This window comes from Pleurodeles waltl, chromosome 3_1 (assembly GCF_031143425.1).
Source record: "Pleurodeles waltl isolate 20211129_DDA chromosome 3_1, aPleWal1.hap1.20221129, whole genome shotgun sequence".
Lineage (NCBI taxonomy): Eukaryota > Metazoa > Chordata > Amphibia > Caudata > Salamandridae > Pleurodeles > Pleurodeles waltl.
The window spans coordinates 302013319-302034436 of NC_090440.1; the positions used below are offsets into that span (position 1 = coordinate 302013319).

The 21118-nt window shown below is 40.2% G+C and overlaps 1 protein-coding gene across 1 annotated transcript in view; it reads right to left on the minus strand.

The window, feature by feature from the left end:
- UNC13C (unc-13 homolog C) overlaps positions 1-21118 on the minus strand; it is a 1168779-nt gene that overhangs the window by 900052 nt on the left and 247609 nt on the right. Inside the window, exons 3-4 of the mRNA XM_069222447.1 lie at positions 3734-3756; positions 3152-3216 (exon numbers count right to left, since the gene is read on the minus strand). Of these exons, the coding sequence (XP_069078548.1) occupies positions 3152-3216; positions 3734-3756 (88 nt within the window). The remainder of the gene's footprint in view (positions 1-3151; positions 3217-3733; positions 3757-21118) is intronic.

The following is a 21118-nucleotide window of genomic DNA, read 5'->3' on the forward strand; positions in this document are numbered from 1 at the left end:
AGGTCATGGCAACTAATCAAGATTATGTGACTCCTTCAATATCCCTCTTCTAGCTACACTACTATATTATTAGTGTATAGACGGTAGAGTCAAGGAACATTACTATATAACTTGCTGCCAGTGTATACCAGTTACGATACCTGCTTGGAGAGGTTTCAAGTAAATTAAAAATGTACAGCTAATACATATAGTGGAAGGGCGCAAAGTTGGCATCTTCCTATCGTGTGCTTTAAAATTACAATAAAGGATCCTCTATTTTAACTTAAATATTTCTCCCATGAGAGGTGAATGTACTCACCTCTACAGAGGAATCACTAAAAAATCTATATATAGAGGAACAACTCACACACCACCAGTGTTACCATAGTTTGGCAGCAAAGGGAAACCACTGTTATGAAGCAGGTTACCTAGTGTGGGTGAGAAGTCCATGTCTCCAAGAGTGGACCACAGTACCTGGCAGCATTTACTGATGTATAGGGAGGTGACATTAAAATTCCCTCTCTTTCCCCTGTCTGCAGATATTACCTTTTGCATGAGACCTCGTTAATGATAGACGTAGTCTTTTAAAAATGTGAAAAGATTTATTTTGAGATGGAACTGCTGTCAATTGGCCCAGCAGCTAGTAAGGCTGACGAATAAACTCCAGTGGCACGTTTTTATAATCACTCCTAGAGTTCGTGTAAAGCCACACTGCAGCCCACTTGCCTTCGATTCAACTGGTGCCATAACCATGACGCTTTGCTGTGATGTACTAAGAAGCTGCATATGACATTTGGGTTATACAAATTGTTGCCATGTTTAGGGGTCAGAGAGGGTGCACTGGAAGTTGTTGAAAAGTCGCCCAGTTCCCACAGACAAAATATTCCAGTGAATCCATGTAAAAAGTCTAAGGACCAAAGAAAAGAGGCAATTTACTTAATGTATGTTCTTACAATTTTTTACCTCTAGAATAAATGAAACATAGTTTGGTGATCTTTTTGTGATATACCATACATATTCAAATGTTAACATCTCTCACCCTTTCTCTTAATATTGTTGTGTTTATATATCCCTACTACCACTGTATGTGATTTTATTCCCATAATGGTGCTCTAACTGTCTTAAAATTATGATGACTTTTCACTCTCTTACCTTTGACTTAACCAGGTTCCTTATCTAGCATTGTAGAAACTATTGTTTATCTTTAGTTGAATAATGCTAAAAGGCCTTCCCCTTTAACTGCTAAACACAGATGTTCTATTGTTTCTCTCCAATTCATGTTTCTCAAAACTATTACAAATCAAGTTGTCTCAAGATTACAGTTTGTAGTCAGCATGCTATTAACTTTCATTATACCAGAAACCTCAAAATGTTTCTATAAATGTTAGTGGCAAGTAGAAAAGAAGATGTGATTCTTAGCTAAAAGAATATTTTTCAAGCTACAGTGGCCTGGATGTGAGAGATTCACTGTACTGCTGGCCATGTCACTAAAATGCATTAAGCAAAGAAACACAAATGATGGACGGAATGCGGAACCAATCAAACATTCATTCCCAGTCACAGATCTGGATTTAATCCATCAATTATTTTGCTTACCACATCATCCCAGTTTGCACCCAGCCATATCCAAATCAATCTTGATCATGCTCCCATGGGAACAGTCCAGCCCAAACTGCCAGGTCAGGTCCTCCCTGGACCGGAAACAAGCATCCTGGCACCAGTTTCAGAGTATCACCCTTCATCAGCCAGGCTAACTTGAATCCAGTGGCATAGTGAGCCCAGGACCCACGTCTTGGCATACCCAGTGCTCTTAAATTGACAAAAGCAAACAAACACAAATGATGGACAGAATGAGGAACCAATCAAACATTCACCCCCAGTCACAGATCTGGGTTAAATCCATCAATTCTTTTGCTTACCATGCCACCCCAGTTTGGATCCAGCCATATGCAAATCAGGCTTGACCCTGTTCCCATTGGGAACAGTCCAGCCCAAACTGCCAGGCCAGGTTCTCTCTGGACTGGAAACAAGCATCCTGGGACCAGGTTCAAGATATCACGCTTCATCAGCCAGGCTAGCTTGAATCCAGTGGCATAGTGAGCCCAGGACCCAAAATTGAAATATCCCTGGAAACATCTTCAGTTGGTGAAATGTTATGCTTCTGACCTCGAGCCTGAAATTACAGTTATATATATACGAAACAATAAATTCGCTGATGCACTGCTCAGTATCTTACACTTGCTCCTGTTCTCAAAATATCATTTTCAGTTTGGCAAGTGGGTTGAAATGTAAAACTAGAGGGATGGTAAAGTCAACTAAAATGTATTCGCCCACCTGCCTTTCTGAGTTCCCAGTGCACAAGTGCCACACATTTGTTGATGGTACAAAAACAGATAGGCTTTCAATTTACAGAATCAAACACCTAAATTTGGTTATAGTCTGCAAAACAAAAAATGACAAGTTCCCAACAGAGTGATTTCTCTCCCTCTGCATGAAGGGTAATTCTTAATTGTCCCGTTCGCCTTCACCAAGGGTTACAGACAGTTGTGAACAAAGACACAAGCATTAAAAGGCCAGCACTAAATATGCCAGTACACTAACAATAACAGCCCCGTGATTCCCCATGACAGAACCAGAAAAGGCACCAATGTCTAAAACCAAGCATTTCTCCCACCTCTGTTCCAGTACACTAACAATAACAGCCCTGTGATTCCCCATGACAGAACCAGAAAAGGCACCAATGTCTAAAACCAAGCATTTCTCCCACCTCTGTTCCAGTACACTAACAATAACAGCCCTGTGATTCCCCATGACAGAACCAGAAAAGGCACCAATGTCCAAAACCAAGCATTTCTCCTACTTTTGTAGGGTTAAGCAGATGCACAATGTGCTATTTTTCTAGCTAGATGCTCCTCACCTGCCCAGTGCTAAATAGCCCCTAATTATCTGTTATACGAAGTTCGATTCTGTGTGAAAAATGATTTGTCCAATGATGAACTTGCTGGTGGAGAAGCACATTACTGGCTACTCAACGATGCTATTACTTTATTGTGATTAGAATGTTTTGCAAAACATGAAACTCTCCTATGACTGCACTTGCATGTGTCACATAGATGCTGTTAATGATTTGCATTGTTCTGAATATTACTGTAAAAAATAGGAAAAAACTCACCTTCCAGATGTTTGTATCTCGTAAAGTTTGGAACCATCCGAAGAACGTCCACTAACTATTCGAGCCTTTCAGTGAAGAAACAATAAAACACACAGCGTTAATAGATGGTTCGCTTAAATCATACAAAGTGTAAATATGGCTTAAGTACATCATACAAAGAACATCCGTCATGAAAGATGTAAAGCAGGGTCAGCTCCAGGCCAAAGCATAAGTATTTATAAATTCAAAATGGGTAGAATTTGGTGAGGTTAGAAAAACATTAACATGGCCAATACAATGTTGATGGGAGTGCTGTACGTGTGGTGCAAGCAATCAATAGAGGTAGGTAAAAATAAATACTTTGCTTGACAGCAGCAGACCCTTATGTTGGCAAACATGAAGTAAGGTAAGCACCACAGTGAAGAGGATACCCCTGTTTATTGATGCAACACATTTGGAGTTCACTCAAAGGACAACAAAAAATGGGAGGCTAGGATAACATGCAGATATTCACAACTCAAATGAAAAAAACATACAGGTCAAAATCAATCACAAACAAATATTAACAAAACATGATCCCTTAAGAAAGATGTGATTTAAAACCTTTTCATCCATAGAATTGCTATCTGAAAGAGAACCGGGAAGAGGGGGAATACATGTTAGATAAATTAATGGCAAATAATGTAGTTTAGATATGAACTACTGCATTCTTTAAAAATAAATAAACAGGGTAAATCAACAAAGGGTTATGTGTTTCAGGGGCTCTAATTCAGAACCAAAATGATGCAATATAGTTGCCAACATATATTCGAGAAATAATGAAGTAATGCATTTTAATGATCAATGTTTCACAATAATAATAGTTTTCTTTATATTTATTCAATTGCTCCCTGCGCTTACATTCAGAGCAGTAACAAGTTAAATAGGGACGGTTTAACATACATAGCCAGAAGCACTTTTGTATATTGACTTCCTATTGAAAGATACACACTGCAGGATTTTCAAGATAAAATAATCAAGTTGAATACAATAAAATGGTTCATTTCACATACATTAAAATAGAAGAGAGAATAGTGGTTGTATTATAAACAGGCATGTACACACAACAACATATTATAGGCTCAGTGAATGGGAGGCTAAATTATCCATATTTGTTTGTATGGCACTCACCATCAGGAAAGCTTTTTTGCATTTTCCATAACTTAATCTCCATTCAGAACTTAATTTGTGTTGTGTTTTCGGGTGCTCAGCATTGAATGTGGGATCTTATTTACGAGAGCACACCACATGCTGGCGATCTCAGTCTATTCATTTTTTAGCATAGCACGAGTATTTAGCAATTCAATGTATTCCGAAATAATGAAACTTTCTCTTCCAGGCCATTCTTATGGCGTGCCGTGATCTACAATAGTCAAAATGCTGGTCTTGTTGAAGTGTGACAGCAGCAGCTATGGGTAGTGCTGGCTTCAGAGGAATAGCTCAGGCCTGTCATTTGTTCTAGTTTATGAACTTCACTAAACTTTCCTAAAGTTTGATTCATCCACACCAACTCGATCATGAGAAGTTTCGTAATGATCCATCGAAGTACAAAGATAGCGGGAGTGTTCCAAAATGCTGCACCTCATGTTAACTCGCATAGGAAAACATTTAATACAGAGATCAAATAAAAGAAAAAATGTATTCGTAAGTGACCCGTCATCTTGGAGTTGCCAAGCTTCCCAGTCACGAATTAATAAAGGCATCTTATTGAATGAAGGAACATTTTGTCGTTTGCATCAATGCAGATACGTGAATCTTTGGACACTCCACGAGGCCCAGCAATTTGACCGACTATTTGCAAACAGTTTTTGTTTGTTGCAGCAACGATTTCAAGATGTAAGACAGTGAACCTTGCATCCCAGACTCTAAGGAAGGTGCCGAACTCGGTAAGGAATCAATAAACATGATTTTATTTACTGGGAGCCCTCTGCTTGTGCTAAAGAGAGTAATTATTTTACACCCATCTTATTAGATCTATGTTTTACTTGTTTAATATTAATAACTACAATTAGCCATTTTCTTTAGTGTGTTATTGTGTTGCAGATCCATGTGTTGATCATGCATTTGGAGCTTTCTTGTAGCTTTTGATTGAGGTGTACTTACTTATTCTACATTACAGGAGACATACGAAAAATGTGACATGAATGAGTAATTATAATATATAATGCTTATATACCTGATAATAAATCAGAATAAAGGAAAATGACTCATAACAGCAATTTAATGGAATCTTGAATGCTTGAATGGACTGTGTAAAACACATGCTGGCTACACAATACACTAAAGTGAACTGCTAACTGCAAGTATTATCAAACAAGACTTGGCAAAGCTAAAAGTTCTAGTATTGGTCACTAGAATGTTGGCAATTCTTGTTTTGTCATGGTCTCTGCAAAACATTGTTTGTGAAGCTGCAGGGCTCTTCAATGTAAACAAAAACAAGGCAAGAATAGTGGTTTGGTCTCAAAAAAGCACACCTTACCATAGTAATCCCTGGCACTGAAGGGGACTACTTTGTGTGTTGGTGTGCTTCTTGTGAAAGGGCAGCAAGTCGTAACTCACAGTGAATTCAAGGAAAGAAGAAGTAAAGAAGAAAAGGGAAAGAGGGAAGAAAAAAACAGAAAAGGGGGCACAGAAGAAAAAGCAAGAAAGAAAGAGGAAAGAAAAAAGAAGGAATGATGAAAAAGAAAGAAAAAAGACAATGAAGAACGAATGTGGACGAAGAACGAAAGAGGAAATAAAGAAATCAGGAAGGGAGGAAGGAAAGAGGGAGGGTAGGAATGAACAAGGAAGGCAAGCAGAACAAAAAGGGAGAAAGGGGGAAGAAAAAGAATGAAGGCGAGAGAAAGTGGACAAGTAAGGGAAAGAAAGAGCAAAAGAAGGAATGGTATACAGAGTTGCAAAGATAGAGCACACTTGTGAGTTTACATTCAGAGTTCATGTGAGAAGCTAATATGGTGTGATAAAGCAGTAGTCAGAAAAACAAAGGTCTATTCAAAAGGAACTTACAACAGTATTTGCAGGAGACAGAAAATAATAAACCTGGAATGTGTCCTGTGCTTTCATCTCATAGTAAGTGTCCCGCTATTAGAAAGGAAACACTAAAGTAATATTCAAGTAAAAACAAAAATACTGGCACTGAAGGGAACTACCTTAGGTGCTCGTGGTGCAAGGGCTAAATGCAGTTGCTCAAAGTGAAGTTAGTTAGTGGCTTTAGTAGGCTGACTCATCGCCCCATGGTGTATGCTGTGGAGGCAGAAGCAAGATGTGAATGACACTAGAAGAAACCAATGGATTAAGAGAGGTGACTGAAAGCCCCTTTAGTTACGTATATTATTATACAGATAATCTTGGTAAAATCAAAAATGTCTTGGCTAACACCTGGCATAAAAAAGCAGAGTGATAGTGATAAACCCTTGTCAAAAGTGTCAGCGTGCATTAATGTAGCCAGATGGAGGATCACATGACTGCACGGTGAATGTAACAGAGAATCCTTTAGAAAATATTTCCCCCTCAGCTTGATAAGTCAGTCTATTGGGGCACACATCCTGCGAGACAAAATGTTCTAATAATTTTAGTGGGCTGGCTTGAAGGATGGTTTGCACAGCCAGAGACCGTGCAGAGATGGTTCGGTGGGATGGGTCCTGGGTGAAGGACAAGCCCAGTGCTCAGAGCCCACCACACAGCTGGGTTGGGTGGAGCAGGGTAACTGCACAGCTTTGCTGTGTGATAGTACCTGTGAAAAGAGGAATTTAGCAAGGCCTAAGGACACTTGTAGCTGGTGTCATTGCACTGTGTTTGGGGACAGAGGTACGTGTGCATGTCCTAAAAATTGTTTAGCTTACATAGTGGGACAATGCGTGGGCATGGAAATGCTATGCAAGTCGTAAGACAATTTATAGCTAAGCGTAATGGGTCAGAGGCTTGCACAGGGTCTTCCTACATGCTCTGGCCGACCTAAAAGACAGTACTTGCTGTGCAATGCAGACATGGTTTGGGTGGATAAGGAAGGCACTGCACCCTACACCCTCAGATTGCTGTGCACAGCCTAAACACTTACACAACTGGTTGCTTAGAATGTGGACAGTCCCTGTGTCCTGAGGTCTCAGTTCATGCCCAAAGCAGTGCGCTCATAGTTTTGTGGGATGGGGCATGTCATGGAATATGGGTTAGCCAGTGGTCAGTGCCCCCAGTGGCTGTGTGCAGGTAGCACAGTCAAGCTGTTGACAGGCAAATGGCCTCATTGTGTATAGTCAAAGAGGGCATCCAGTGGTTTCAATGGGGCAGGGGCTGGTGGAAGGATTGGTCATAGCCGTGCACTCAGAGGTCACTGAACGTAGCCAAAGGCATTAAAGAGCAGTTCAATGAAAAGGGGCCTGAGTTGCAAGGCAAATGCAAACAGCTGTCCTATGTATTACCTCTAAAATTGTGAGTCTTTTTAACAAGTTGAACACAGTATTTGAACATTCACAGTTGAGACAGAATGTGGGATGTCACACTGTGCACCTACTTCCCTTTTCCCCAAACCTTGGTCAATGCTGGTGTCATATGTGAACGTCTGAGTGATACACTGAACTATAACATATGTGAGGTCATAAACAGTGTAAGGAGGGGATATGAGCTCTGGTTTGCTGCTCATAATATAACCATGGAATGTTGGTGCATTTTAAGTTTTGAGTTCCAAACATAAGATCACTAAATGCGGTTTTTAATGCATTTTCTAAAAAAAAAAATCTTAAACATATGTTAACTTCGCCCGAGTAAATTTAACCATGTGTTATCTTTATAATGAAAAATTTCAAAGAAAGTATTTCACAGGCAGAGGAAGTTATTGTGCAGATATACCATTCCTGTGATATAAGGACTCCATTGATTTGGGGGGGATAGTGATTTTGATATTAATCATGCTAAATATGGATTTCACCCAGTGTGATTACTAGTCTCGACATAATTTCCTTTTTTACAACAACTAATGGCCAAAAATCTCCTCTACCGTAAACTCTACCATTACTCTTAATTTTACCAGCATCCACTTAATGAGAGCTAAGCACAACCAGAACATGTTAATTGCAAACAGAGGTCATTACTAGCTCAATTGTTTAAATAGATCACACTTGTACAGGAAGCTTGTGAATTACATATGTAAATGCCTTAATAATCCTTTTGCTACACACAATCAAATACTACAGTTTAATAATTCACTTATTGTTTTTAATCAACATTTCTACGTTTGAAAAATACTCTTTTCGAGTTAACTCCGCTTACACTATGGTCTAATCTCCAGCGAAATACAAAAATGTTGTGAATTCTTGGTTAAACTGTTGCTGGAAACATGAAGAGTAAGGATATGAGTGGTGCCACATCAGATATCGTGCAAGTGTTGAAAATCAGACTGTAAAAGAGACTGTAGGCACCTCTTTCACAGAGGTCAAAATTCTAGGTTTTTTTTTTAAATGTAGGAACGTTTTAAAAGCATATTGATTCCGTGCATCATTACCACATGCAGCTTTCTGAAACTACAAACGTTTAGGGCCAGTTGATGGAATTCATTTTTATTTGAAATCATCATCAGTAGTGGCAGATTCTAAGGCCCTGATTTATACTTTTTTGCGCCGCATTACCGTCATTTTTTGACGCAAAAGTGGCGCAAATTTACAAAATACAACTGTAAGGTTGCGCCACTTTTGCGTCAAAAAATGACGGGAATGCGGTGCAAAAAAGTATAAATCAGGACCTAAGTGTAATATAATTTCTATTCACTTTTACACAAGTACAAGGACCAAAGAAACGATTTACCGTTTTGTGGTTCTGCGAAATCCTCAGATGTATGGGGTAATGTTAAATGTTAGGATAATCCGTATATAGAGCACATTGTGGTGGTTATTGTGGTGGAGATTCTAGTAGTCGATTATTTTGGAAGTTTGTAATTACTTCCATATTTAAAAGTTGTTTTTGTTTCCGCCAAACTCTAAATCAACTCCTGCGTCCCTGAATGAAAAATAAATTGGTCAAGCTCCATGTGCACAGCACTCATATGAGTATTAATGCGTTGTCCAGGTTCCTATGCAATCTACAATAACCTGTGTAGCGGGGATTGGCATAAAACTATGTTAATGTGAAGCATTTACCAGTGTTTAGTGATGAGCATAAGTGTGTCAAGACAAATAGCAGGATGTTCCAAATTGCAGAACCCTAGAACTAGCACAGATAATTTGTGGTGCCAAAGTATCATACAAGTGAAATGGTCTGTCAAGTTCACAGCTATATATTTGGTAAAGGCATCTCCTAACCCATCAAGTATGGGGATTCAATAGGCCATACCTTAGGGGAACCAAATGGAGTATTATATAGTCGGAAGGATAATGAGCATTGTTGCACAGAAAAATGAATAAACTTTATGAGCCTAATTACAAGTAACCTTGTAAATTATGAACCCTGCGTGCAATTAAAATTGCTGTGATGCTGATCATTTCTGGTAATTACTAGATAGAAGAAATTGGGTTATTGGTTTGAGGGGGGTAGAAGCCCCACTCATGCAACAACCACAATCCTTGTCAGGGTGAACCACAAAAGCCACCAAATTAAACTGTGCTTAGCCCTCTAGTAGCTTAGCACAAAACAGTCAGGCTTAATTTAAAGACAATGTGTAAAGTATTTAAGAAGAGTGCAAGCACTAATTCAGTAATAACACAACACAAGACAACCCCAAACCAATTTAGAAAAATAGAGTACATTTTAATAAATAAACTGATACCAGATCAACAAAAATCTAATGAGTATAGCCGGAAATATTACATTTGAATGTTTTTCGTGGAAATAGCACCTAAATTACAAAGTGCCACTGGTGATCACGTGTGGTGCTGGACTGGGGATAGTCACAAGTTCAGGCCGACTGTAGTGGATCACAGGTTGGATACAAGGACCAGGTTAATCCTGCTAAAACGCTATCTTTCAACTCCAGTGCAAAAAGCTCTGTTCATGCTGGAGGAGGCCACAAGAAGGAGGCTTCTGTGTAAAGAGCAGGTCAGGAGTCATGGACGGTCATTGCTGTAGCTTGAGGATTATTGCTGGACCTTCGCATTGACAGTCACTCTGTACTGTTATTGCTCTAGCACACAGGGCAGGTCACGCATTGCTGGTCGTCGAGTACACTCATTGTCAGCAGGAAGAGCAAGTCTCACCAGAGCTTCCCATTGGTGGGTGGCGGAATTTTTGCACGAACGGGCTAGTTAGCTATTGCAAATAGCCCAAACTTCAGACTTTTCACATGTTCTTCTTGAGGAGTGCACTCTAATGCCAACCAAAGGTCCAGGTCCTGGGAAATAACCTCTTGGGGATTAGGACTCACTTCAACAGAGGCTAGCGTTAGAGCTCAGTCAGGTCCAGTTGCAGCTGGATAGCTGGCCAGTTGCTGGTAGGCCTCTGAAGCTTGTTGTGTCCCTATAGCTCAAGTGACCCTTGGAGTTACTCTGGGTAGCCAGGCAGACAGGTCCAATCTTCCTTCTAAGACAGCAAGGCAGTCCTTCAAGCAGCAATGTAGTCATCTAGCAGCAGTTCTGAATCTTCTGTAGGTCAAGGAGCCTTCTGAAGAGTGGCTCTGAAGGTCTAATTTTTATACCTGGTGCCAGCCTGTCCTATCCCAACAAGAGTTCTGGAAAGTTCCTTCCCTTTCCCTGGGCAAGGCTCGAAACTGTCTGGGGTGAGAGAAGGGGGGTTAGGTCTGGTATCAGGTTCCTTTAATTTTTCTGTAGGCAAAGTCCTTTGAAGGGTAAATGAGGCTGGGTACAGCTCCTCCCAGCCTTCCTTTCAGGATGGCTCATTATGTCCACACCTATGCCCCTTTAGTGTTACTGTCTGGAAACAATATACAAATTCCAATACCAGAGCCATTCACACTCATGTGACCCCGGACACTGGCAAAAAGGCATAGCTGGCTAGGACAAGAAAATATCAACTTTCTAAAAGTGGCTTTTTCCAGATTCTGACCTAAGATCTGACTTCTCCATTCAAGAGGACTTTGGGTTACAATTCATTGAGTTTTATGAGTATAGGTCCAGTGTTAGTCAATGGGAGAGATAGTCCTTACAGAAATGAAAAATCCCTTCAAGTTAACTTTAACTGCCAGGACATATAAAACTCAAGTACACATGTCCTATGTTTTAAATAAAATGTGCCTTACCCTAGGAGCTTTTAGGGTCTACCTCAGGGGTAACTTAGAAGTATTAAAAATAAAGGTTTATGCCTGGCAAAATGTTTATTTTGCCAGATCAAAATATAAAGTTTCAATCTGCACTACAGGCTGTAGTGGCAGATTTGAGACAGGGATTTAAAAGGCTACTTCAGTGGGTGGCACAATAAGTGCTGCTGACCATTAGTAGTATGTAATTTACAGGTTCAAAACCCACGTAGTGTCATATGCAAGAGACTTGCAAGTAAGTTAAATATACCAATAAGGTGTAGGCCAATTACCACTATGTTTTAGGGAGACAGCACAAGCACTTTACCACTGGTTAGCATGGAAAAAGCGTAAAAAGTCCTAATGAAAACAGGTTCAGCAACAGAAGGCATAAAGCTGAGGGTAACCCAGTAAAAAGGGCAAGGCCAGGTCCAATACTAGGTACAATAAAGTTTACATCTTCTGATTCAGTAGCTCACACCTGCAGATATTTACAGATAAATAGTGCAGTAGGTACAGAGGTCTGTCCTTTTGTCCCCATTAGAGGAAAAATATTAATGGATGCTATTTTTATTGCACCTGATAAATTCCAAGCCAAGTGGTGTTAGATTTAAATGAGTGCGTCCACCTTTCCCCCATCACCTATCATTCCAGGGCACTTGAGATCAGGCCCCAAGTGTATAAAAGGATGGTGATTTTGGCAGTCAAGTAAAGCCCTATCATAGTCTTCAGCAAAGTGTGTTGCACATTGTGTGAGCTGCTGTCCAGCACTGTCTGATGACCTGTTGGCTTCCCATTACCTAAAAGACCTAAAAGACAAACATGCCCGTTGACCTCCTATACATGCTGTTATATGCTGACTCCAACTTAAATGGAATGTAAAACAGTTAAAACTTAATAATGCAATTATTAATTCTTGAATTACTAAATACTATAGGGCATAAACACAAGCCCCTTGTGCCACCTTAATGCCATCTCTTTATGTAAGCCAGCGCTAAGGCGGCCTTTCCCCTGTGTCATATTTACAAAGTGGCACAATACATGCATTGTGCCACTTTGAAACCCCTTGCGCCACATCATGCATGTTCCAGGCATAATGTATGCAAGGGCGGGTGTTCTGATGTTGGCAGGCCCAAAAAATGGCACAGTGAAATTTACAAGATTTCACTGTACCATTTTTCCATCATTTTAGCACCTGCTCAAGGAAAGGCATTCCAATGATGCACCCATTAAAATCATTGGGTTTCCCTGTGCTTTGCTGCACTAGCGTCAAAATTCTGATACTGTTTTGATAACGACTGCCATGGTGCACCGTATTGTAAATATGGTGCAACCATGGTGTAGTTAGGTGAGCAAGTGTGACACAAGAGAAGTGGCTCATCAACCAACACAAAACCCCTTATACCACACCTATACACATATCCACCACAGTTTACAACAGTAAAACACCTTAATTCTCACAGCAAACACAATGCTGTCCATTCCACTAACACAACCTGCTATCACCCATACAACACAAAACCACATTATACATTACTTTCAGTCATCCAAGTATACACTATCCTCTATTTGCTCCACAAGGACCCCCTTTTATCACAACAATACCTAAACCCAGCGTTCCAACACACCATCTACAAACACCCTTCCCCTCTCTTCACCACACACAACAATACAATCCTCACACTCCACTCCACCACACATATCACCTCTTCCAGTCATCACAACTAACACAAACTCCCCTGACACACATCCATCCCCTCTTACACACATCATACACTCATCACCAAAACATATCAACACCCTCTGTAATGCTCTAATGACACTCATCGGCACTAACTCCCATACAAATCCTTCATAGAAAACCACTACATTAATGTCCCCTCTAACTATTCCACAAAAACAATACGTACCACACACAACAGAACATCAAAATAACACAAACTTTCATTATACTTTCCGTCACACCCACTCCCACCCTCATGACTACACAAAGAATACAAATCCTGACCTACCTTTACCCCTACTTTCTCACTCTTAACAAACATCTACCACAAGCACCCCAACAGAGCAACATTCATTCACCCACCTCTCATCCATTGCACAATTTAGATCCTTACATTATGATTCACATACTCCTCCACAACCCCTAACCCATACTCCTTCCACACTACACAGACACAAACAATATAAACAACATGCCACTCTTAACAACTTTGCATCCCCTTGTCTATTACATAATAAAGCTAACCTACAAAAAAATGTAACCTCTTCATGTCTCTCTCAGCCACCAAGTCCACCACGGACACACACACAGACCCAACAAAATGCCTTCTCAGCATGCTGGAAAAGGAACACCATACTGAAAAACAGGACTATTGTGACCCCCACACAGTTATCACAACTAACAACACACCTGCTACAACCTTAAAATATACTGTTTACCCTTCTCCTAAACAAAACAACACTGCCACTAACATACTTTTTCTTTCCTGAAGCTTATAATTACTCGATCACTCTCAAAAAACAAGCACCACATCTACGACCTGCTCACAGACACACAACCTGACCTACTATTCATAACAGAATCATGGTTGGGAGATGAAATGGTCCCAGTGTTGCATGAAGCTGTTCCTCCGGGCTATCAAACCATCACACAAAACCGTATAGGCAAGAGAGGAGGTGGACTAGCAATAATATTCAAACAAGCAATATATATCAATAAAACAGACAACTTTTCCATACAAAGTTGTGAAGCGCTTCTCACCAGATGCCACCCTACTCCAACTTGCTCCTGTAACTTTCTCCTCCTTTACAGACCTCCGCCTAACAAGTCAACATTCCCAGATGCTTTTCTAGATACAGTCTCAAACCTTATTACATTATACTCAAACCTATACATTCTTCGGTACCTAAATATTTGGTTTGACAAACCCAATATGCCCCATCCGAAAGCTATCACCTCTGGCCTAGTCACACTGAACCTACATCAGATTGTACACAATCCCACACACATCGCTGGACACATCCCAGATGTCATTTTTGCTAAGACTGAACTGGTTACCGTTCATAGCATCATGCCAATCACATGGCCAGACCACCATTTGATAACTTTCCAACGTAAAACACCACAAATCAATGCACTCCACAACTACTTACATACATGCACATATCGAACATGGAGTAAACTCAATTTTGATGAGTTAGAAACACAACTAACAGCCAACACAAATCTAGATACAATTAATTCTGCTCCAAAATGTTATGAGTGGCTACAGGAAGCTTTGATGTCCAAAGACCACTCAGAAAAACTAAACAGGACAAAAGAAAACGAAACCCTTGGAGAAACACAGAACTTAAAAAGATAAAGCAACAAATCAGAAGGTTGCAGTGGACCTGGCTCAAAACAGACAACATTCAAGACAACCTGCGGCTACACAAACTTAACAGAATATACAAATCATCAATCAAAAAAGCTAAAGACGGAATACAAAATGCTAGCTCTGCAACCAAAGAATTTTATAAACTTCTCAATGAATTTCAAAAACCTAAATGCATGGAAGGAAGTCATCCCACTACTCAATATTTCACAAACAAACTGTCAACTCATTGCACAACCATTGGACTCCTAATTAAAGCAGAAGAAAACCATCAGCACCAACCTCTTTCCTAAAATCCAGTCTAAGAATAAACCAACCCAGCCTCTACAGTCTTTCAAACAAATATCACAAGGTGAATTTATGGATATGGTCAAAGCAAGCAGGTCTTCCGGTTGCCCTTCTGACCCTTGTCCACCACACATCTTCAAGAACATTCTTTTATCTACTTCTGCTGCCACACCTGTAAGAAGAATCATCAACAACTCTTTAACTACAGGAAGTTTTCCTGAAGACCTGAAAAAGGCATACATATGTCCGATATTAAAGAAAACAAACCTAGACCCACAGGACCCCAACAACTACAGACCAATCACAAATGGACCTCTCCTGGGCAAACTGATAGAAAGAGCAGCATTTGCAAAGATGTCACAATTCATTTAAAACAATTCCATACTTACAGACTACCAAACTGGATTCCCAGGAAGAGGCACTGAATCTGCAATCATAGCAATCTGGGATGATCCTAAAAAACACAGTTGACTACAATGGAGTTGCAGCACTACTTCTCTTGGACCTCTCGGCTGCCTTTGATACGGTTGATCATGACACGTTAATTCAAAGACTCCACGAAGCCGGCATAGAAGAGACTGCTCTCAACTGGATTACATCCTACCTTCAAAACAGAACTAATATTATCTATTCTCCCCCTTTCTCATCCAAACCCTATCTCACAAAAGCAGGGGACCCCCAAAGATCAGTCATCTCACCTTTGCTTTTTAACATCTACATGATATCATTACCAGACATATTTCCAAACATATGATAAAGCCATTATGGTGCAAGCCAAGAAAGCAAACTTCCAAATTTACCAGGGTGGGGCGGAGCTATAAGATACAACCTTAGCCCTCAGTGACAGCACCAGAAGTGTTGTAACAGGACATGGTGTCACAGCTAGGCATATGGCATTAACAAAGCCACTAGACAAGGAGCAAATTCGTTTTTAATTCCTTGGGGCAAACAAACAAAGGTCATACACCATCACTGTTCAGAAACGTGTCTCAGGAGCTCTAAGCTGCTGTTATTGACTCCTCTCTTTCACAAATCCACAATTTATTTGCTCCTAGCATCTTCCACAACAAATTTGCTAAAGTTGTACACACGCTCACATACACAGTTATGATTTTCAATTTAAAAGGCTAAACTGAAAACTGCTGAAAAATGTATCTGAAATTGTTTTAACCTGGAATCCTTCCTTAATGTCTAAATGTATGTTTTAAATATTTATACTAAGTTTTGGGGAGCTATAGAGTTTTATAATCCATGTAGCATTAACAACAAGTATTTATCTATATTTAAAAAATGATACCGCAGATTAGAACATAATGATCCAGCTGAATAAGTCACATAAGAAGGTGCAAGCCATTTTTAAGACCAGAAAGTTTTACGGTTCATGGTGCACTTAGCAGCAACGACAGATGATATGTGCCATATATTATTAAAGTGCGTATTCTCAATTATTAACAAAGTAGATAAGATACCCTTATATATAATAATGCAATTAACAGATACAATAATAAAGTGCGTAGTCTCAGCTATTGCCAAAATAGATCAGAATCGGTAATATTTAATAGTGCAATCAGTTGTGCAGGGGTTGTGCATGTTAATAAAGTGCATGTTCTCGATCATATCCATAGTTATCCAGCAGAATGAGTAACAAAAGAAGATGCAGAATATGCTCAAAACCTGTATACTTTACAATTCATGAAACACTTGGAGGCAGAGATAAATCATATGACCAATACCTTAATCAATTGTAAGATCCCAGTTATTAACAAAAAGGATAGGATATGGCAATATATAATAGTACAAACAGTTAATACAATTATGGAGTGCATAGTCTCAGTGATTAACAAAATAGATGATCAGATACAGCAATATGTAATAGTGCAATCAGCTATGCCGACATTGTGCATGATATTAAAGTGTGAAGTCTTAGTGATATCATAGTTGCGACATTCATACAAATCATATTGATTAAAAGATGCCTTACATTCCATGTAACATTAGCAGTACATATAAAAGAGACTGGATAAAACATAAAAAAATAACCTTGGTTCTCTACACCTTAGATTTCCCATAATATTACCAGCAAGAATGTTAAACATGACACCTCAGGTTTAACATAAAAGATGGAGAACATGTATATCTTCATAAAAATACAGATGGAACTTTTAAGGGACCAGAAAGCCACTTTCAACCGCCCACCTAGGGGGAGGGGGATACAGAGTAGTGGAGACCATATCAAAGCTCCACATTTTTGCATCTTCCGCCCTTATATTCATATAGGCTCTTCTCATTACATTGCTAAAAAACGTGTCCTCCATTCTGAAAAGGTTGGAGAGTCAGGACTCAGCCTTTCTGAACCTATGCTACTGCCGTTGCTACAAATACCAATTATGAATACTCTTTTGAGTATCATGGACCTTCCTCAATGCTCAACAGCATCATCTTGGAAGTGATCTCAGTGTGATGATTTAGAATCATACTAATAAAGGCCCCGATTTCCAGCACATAAGAGCGTAGCTCTGGGCATGTTCAAAACATATGTATAATATCAGCATAAGCTGCTCCACATCACTGCACTGTCATTTAGCACTGGGTTTCCTGCTCCACCTAAATAGCTTAACAGGAGTGTAGAGTAGATCAAATACAGATTTAAAATGCTGGCTTCTCAATCATGCAGTAAACAGTGTCTAGCTACCTATCTCTAATGATCTCTGTATAATCAGCCAGTCTGTGCCTAGCCTTTTCTCCCAGGTGGCATTCTGAGCCTCTAGCTCGTCAGGCAGAGCTTGTATTACTAATTTATACTTTTGCCCAATCCTTGCTTCACACCAATAGCTTATATAATAGGGATGTTGCTGTCCGAAACGTAGTTATGATCCATTTCACTAACGAAATCTCTAAATATTTGAACAAATTCTCCAATGTTAGACAGTACTTTTTCTGCATTTTGCTGAATAAATATATATGCCCTTTGTCGTAGAGATCACTGAGTCTTGTAATACTATTCGGCTCCCATCTTTTACCCATATCATCGTAGAATATATTAGGTAAGATATGGGAACCCCATAATAGAGTATATTGATTACATTTAGAGGCACTGATTCTCTTTTTCACTTGCAGCCATAGCCTATGTGCTCTATTCACAGTCTTCTTGTAGGAACTACGGGCCTGATTACGATTTTGGTGGTCTTGGTACTGCCATGGCAGCAGTGTCAGATTCACCGCTGCAGTGTTGGCAGCCTAACTGCTGTATTGCGATGCATGCGGTTACATATACGAAAGACCGGTGTGGTCCTGCTGATACCGCTAGCAAATCTTGACCACAGCAGCGGCAGGATAGGCCAATGTGTCTGTCGGAGAGCTGACCAGTTGTTGTCGGAATAATTACAAAGTGCTTTCCCGCTGACCTGACTGTGGCGATCCAACCACCACATCTGAGCTGACGGAAAGGGATAGATATAAGGAAGAAACACACCTGTACTCAGCTTCACACATCCTGTGCCACCATGGAGCTGATCATACACACTTCGGCTGCTTGATGACGCTCAAAACCAACACCATCATGGACGCAACTGACGGTAAGCTAAACTCTTACTCGTTTCCATCAACTCCATAGCAAATAGATACCGCACCATGGACCTGGCAAGGGGTTTGTGATCCCTGGGCCAGACATATTTTGTGGGCCTCTGTTCGAAGTTGTTTTCAATGTATGACCCACACACAGCTCTATGATGACCTCTTTAGCCAGGTCACTGACACTGCACAGGCAATATTTGTTTAGGTCAGATTTTTGTCATGGACTGCATTCTCCAGAAGTTTGCTTTGTGAATTATGTCATATGTATGGTTTCATAGCTCATTTCTTTGTTTTGGTGTTTTTAGGTATCTTCACCATGGCATCTTCATTTGGACAGTTCAGAGTTGTGACATTACCAGGTATATGAGGTTGATGGAACATAAGAAGTGGTCATGGATTGTTCCTGGGAATGTATGTCACTGACTTTGGTTGTACAAAACCTGTGCCAAGACAGCTTTCGCAGTAATAGGATGGAAGTTAAGGAGTCCCCATTGGACTTGTTCCTTGTCATGGGGTGGCCATAATGCATTATATGCGTCATCATGTGCTCAGACAATTTGTAGTTGTAGGCTCAAATTATGTCAGTTTCACTTCACATCGGTTACCTACACATTTTGTATGGACTGTATGTAGCTGTTGATGTGCTTCATCATTGTAGGCCAAAAAGTGCTTGTGGCATATCACTGAGAATTGTTTGTGACATACCACCAGATACAGAATCACTGGATTGTAATGAATCTGTGATGAGAAAGTGTGGTACTGCCATCTGAGTTCTGCTTTATATGATGTAGGATTCCTTTTGTGATGTAGGCAATATGGCTCCAAGTCTTGACATTGACCAGTTTTCATTTTTGCCTATTTTACAGGAAATATACAGTCTGATACAGTCCCTCCCTCCATGTTCTTGAGGTCTGTACCTATAAATGTGATTGCTTACACAGTATAATTCATTTATGTATGATTTAGTATGTTTCTGACATCTTGCCAGCCCATGATTGGAACAATGTAATAACAATGTTATAAGACACTTGGGTGTATGTGTTGGTGTGAAATGGTTGTGATCCTGAGCCAAACATTGTGAACATGCAACATATCCATGCTCTACAAGTAGCTTGTTTTGACATTGTATAGTTCACATGGTATTACATATATACATTGCTAAATGCGAAATTTACTACAGTATACAATGAGTTTGTGACCTGTGAATTTATTAATGTGGTAAAGGTGAAGACAAAAACAAACATAAGAGAAAAGGGAAGTAGTCAGTCATGGCAAATGAAACCATAGATGTGGATGCCAAGTTCCAGATTACTCATCCCATCAGAAATGGAAAGGTGCCCAGAATTTGTCTACAGACTGACTGTGTGACACACAATGGAGGAAATTAGGGTTGAGGTTTCTTGCTTGCAGTGGTGGGTGTCTTGACATCTGCACCTCCTGGATTTGTACATGGACATCCCTGCTGGTGGGGGGGGCATGTTCTGCTGCTGCAGAGGCAGGGGTGTCTGAAGCTGTTTGTTCCTCTAGCAGGGCCTCCCTTCCTGTGGCAGCCACAGATGTAAATGGTCTTGATGTAGTTGCATTACAGGAAGAGGTAGATGGTGGTGGAAAAGCCCTACTCAGGGTTGTATGGGTGTCCATCAGCACCCCTGTTAAGGAGCCCATGTTGGAGTTATGTGCCTCCAGCTTCATTTCTCGCAGTTCAGCAAGTACCTGGCCCATCATGCGTTGGGACTCTTACAGACACCCAACCCTTGGCTGATGGTGTCATGGTTGTGAGTGGCCCAAGTAGCCTAACTATGCCAGCCCACAGTATCTCTCCCACCGACCCTGCCCCCAGGAGCCTGTGCCCTTGGCTCAGGGTGTCCTCTCCAACTGGGTCCTGATCTACATCAAAATGTTTTGTGTCATAGTAAGGACCTAGGAAAATCTTAATAGGTAGGGTCTCCTATTGTGATATATTTCCATGGTTTGAAGTTACTGACAAGACATTTGTAGAGGTTGAAAAACTTAATTAGAACTGAGCAGATCATTAGATATGCTGATAAGTTGTATTTGAGATGAAGGAATGAAAATGATATCTAATAAACAGTTAACCAACACAGTGGAGAAGTAGCATATAAATGTGACCATTCCAAGGCCTAGTTGTGTACGATACAGGCAAACACACAACTTGGTTGCATATGTAGCATTAATCTTCAGGTGAGCAATGCAGTGCCCGTGGCTTACCTGCCATTTCCAATTGGCTAAAGCAGCTAAATGCTTTATGAATAATTGGTGTACACACTTGGTAAGGTGTCATTCATGGCATCACTAGTTTCATTTGGGGATACTAGGACAACATCAAGCTAAGTGAGGAGACATGTCTCTGAGTAGGGCACTATATGTAGATTGCTCAGTCCTTTAGAAGTAAACATCAGTTGCGACATGGCAAACTAGTGAGAATAGGCAGGAACACAATGGCCTCTTGTTTTGAGTTACTAAAACAGGTCTTCATTGTAGTTACAGTCAAGTCACTTTCTAACCCCCAATGGTAGA